Source organism: Saccoglossus kowalevskii, chromosome 17 (assembly GCF_978046115.1).
Source record: "Saccoglossus kowalevskii chromosome 17, keSacKowa6.1, whole genome shotgun sequence".
In the NCBI taxonomy this organism is placed as follows: Eukaryota; Metazoa; Hemichordata; class Enteropneusta; family Harrimaniidae; genus Saccoglossus; species Saccoglossus kowalevskii.
This window is the reverse complement of record NC_140657.1, coordinates 21,380,252-21,383,647: the sequence shown is the minus strand read 5'-3', so window position 1 is coordinate 21,383,647 and position 3,396 is coordinate 21,380,252. Positions and strand designations below refer to the sequence as shown.

The window sequence follows — 3,396 nt, the reverse complement described above, 5'->3', positions numbered from 1 at the left end:
GCATATTTGCATTTCGGCTAGACCCAATTGCGTCCACCACGCACAGGGAGGGCCAGTCGTTAGCATGGGCTTAGGGGTGCCATTAGTCGGTGATCTTTGGTAAGCCGCTATTTACGAACGAAAAATGGATGACACGCGCGAGGTTCTATTTCTGCTGCTGGCATGTTTCGTTCTAATTTTGAAGTGACGTGCAAAGGAACGCGAGAGAAGACGGACCCAACTTATTTGGATGCACTGACACAGTATACAACGGGCGTAACAGAATACAGACTTTTATTAATGCATGTCGCAGACAGCGAACCAAATTTATTTTGTCTACAATTGGAGCTGCTGTACGCTCTACTACAGCGACCCGATCAGTGTGGAAACGAGCGCGGAGTAATGACTGGTGGAATAGAGTTGTTATACGAACATGGGACAATTTTCACACCCAAAGGTCGCCACAGAGCCCTGGGCTAGGCGTTCGCGCATACTTCGTTAGCCCGTGCTAGGGGTCTAGACCGCGTCTTAAATTCGGATCAGATTTAACCCGTACTTAGCATTCCTTAGCCCGTGCTAAGCGTTCACGCACATTTTCTTAGCACGGCTAAGGAATTTGACCTCTTAGCCCGTGCTAAGGAGCTGTGCGTGAACGCAACTTTTTGTTTATCTATCAGCTTCATATATGCTTTGTTGCTATGACTACTTGTCAAAGTGACAAAGTTGTGACCTCGTCACCAGTCTTAATTGTTTTCTGGGGTACTACAGGTCATCAGCACATTTGCATAATTGATAAGATGGTTCAGTCACACGCGCACATAAATTCACTTAACCACTATATTCGTGACTCAGTGGAACGCACAGGTTGCTGAAGGCGCAGTCTAGAAAAGTGAGTATATGTACATTTGTACTATTATTTCCACACAATTTCATACTGTTCAGATAGCATTTTTAAAGAACATGGATGAGATCTGAAAAATCCACGGCTAGTTTGTTCGTGGAGATATCGACGCATCAGATTGAAAAGTCGGCTAAATCGTCGATCTGATACAGAAGTCAGTTACGAAACGCAAGAACATCAAATTTAGATATTTTGAAAATCTACCAAAATGTACGGACACTGCTGCCTACAGATGCATATATATCACCGCATAGATTTAACATAATTTATGCAAATTACTAGTAGGTAGTTAGTAAGGACAAAATTTCACCCTAAACTGAACATGTACATGGCATATCTCTAAGCATCTACATGTGTATGTACCAAGTTTAATTGAATCTCATGAGTGGTTAAGATATTGGTGGAAACATTAAATATTGGCTAATTAATAAACAAATTAGTTTATTAACATACATGAATTTCAAGCAAAAACTAATCTATGCATTATTCAAGAGCTTCCATGCCGATGTAATGACTTATATTCATTACTGATTGCGACCTTGCACTTCTGCACTGGATTCAGTACACTTGACCACTGAGATTATGATATTTAAGTAGAATCAGATAAGTTTGATCTTTATTGTTGATATAATGATACTATAAGTTCGAGCGATCAAGGTTAAGGACATCAACGTTTCAACTTAATGAATTATTTTGTATCACAATAAACCATGTACAAATTGATATACACATCTTCAATAGCTATTCAAAAACTGCAAAAAAAGCCAGTCATTGCAAACATGCGTAGGGATATCAGTGACCGTTATGAATGATGTTAATACAGTATAACACAAATAAATTATATATTGAATAGATAAAGCATTATTTTATATAACAAATTAGTGATCTACAGAATGTTATATAATGACATAAATATAAGTTATGACGACATGTCACCAACCAAAATATTGAGATATGATATTTTTACTATAGAAACTAATAGTGCATTGTTCAAAATCACAATTTTAGTCAATACTAATCTTTGTATGAAAAGGAGCCCTGGAATCACAGTTATTTTATAAATTTGTAAAAAAAACGGCATGAAACAAAACCACTGCAAGCAGGAACCCAATGATTGGTTTGAATAGCCGCAAACTATAAAAAAAAAATCTAAAATCTAAACCACAATTATATCAAGATTTGTGAACATTCACTCGTAAATTAATAAAGTAGGAGATGGAGGTGTTGCTGTGATGACGCGTAAAAAAACTTGACATTACATTACCTCATAATATATTCCAATTGCTTGGCACAAACTTCTCATTTATAAAATATACATTTACATACTCTAGACGACCTATGTTCTTTATTTATTTTACATGTAGATCACCATGGCATCAACAGTCACCGACAACTTGAACTCATCGCCTAAAGTTATATTATGGATACACGCACGTACACGTTCAACTGTATTTGAAATGTCAGTAGCTTCTGTACCAACCATAAAAGTCTTTCACGAACCGTTCATAGGCGGCCATTGGTTTGGTGAAGATCGAAATTACGACTTTCCGGTACCTCCGGTACCTGGGTACACAAGAGCTGAAATAAGAAGTATGTTGGAAGCCGAATATCCAGGATACGAAGCAGTCTTTGTTAAAGATTGCCCTGCCTCAATCACCAGTAAATCAGATTACGATAAGTACCTACCACGTGGGTACATTCACACATTTATGATCCGAGATCCTATGCAATCCATACCGTCTTATTATAAACTTCTTAAAGCGGACCAGGATGCTGGTCGCTTCCCTTATGATGTCATCGAGGCCACTATGACCATGGGTGGTGATTTAAAACCAGTATACGATTTATTTCAACACGTGAAAGACGACCTAGGTCAACCACCCATCCTCATTGAATCTAACGACTTGATTGATTCGCCGAAAGAAGTGATGCAAAAATACTGCAAACTAACCGGTTTGCCATTTCGTGATTCGATGCTGAAATGGGAGCCTGAAAACATAAGCTCATGGCCGGAATACCTTAAACCTCCCGCAGTGATGCGATATTATCAGAGTGCGGTTAACAGTTCGTCATTCGAAAAACGTAAACCACCGACAACGGATGATATTCCTGATGAACTTTTGAAATATATTGAGCAATTAAGAGTATATTACTACGAAATGACCAAATACAAGATTTAATGAGTCATGTATCTGATATTTTATAATTTAAAGTGTGAATGACAACGTATTCTTTAAATCCACTTACTGTCCTGAAAAAGAATGTCACTATGGCAACAACACCAACAAATAAATGGTAATTTAAACACCCACGTGGCTCCGTGTAATTTATAAAATTCTAACCAAAACTATTGAGTTTTCAAATTTATAAAGCAACAATTGTAAGTTGTTACATCGCCCGTACACAGCGCTAAACGGAGGTTAATTTACATTAATGTAAAACAGTATATTATGTGCTTTGTCGTTAGTTCATGAATAAATTGGTGCAGACCTTGCCATTATGATACTAAAATTACC

The 3,396-nt window shown here is 37.5% G+C and overlaps 1 protein-coding gene across 1 annotated transcript; it reads left to right on the top strand.

Moving 5' to 3' along the window:
• Window positions 1-756: 756 nt before the first annotated feature.
• Window positions 757-3,189, top strand: LOC100367746 (uncharacterized). The gene is made up of 2 exons (XM_002740251.3): window positions 757-868; window positions 2,245-3,189. The coding sequence occupies exon 2, from the start codon at window positions 2,251-2,253 to the stop codon at window positions 3,058-3,060; it is 810 nt and encodes a 269-aa protein (XP_002740297.1). The 5' UTR covers window positions 757-868; window positions 2,245-2,250; the 3' UTR covers window positions 3,061-3,189.
• Window positions 3,190-3,396: the final 207 nt, after the last annotated feature.

Bases quoted from the DNA above. Each gene is read 5' to 3' on its own strand.
- LOC100367746 (XM_002740251.3), top strand. From the start codon at position 2,251: ATGGCATCAACAGTCACCGACAACTTGAACTCATCGCCTAAAGTTATA.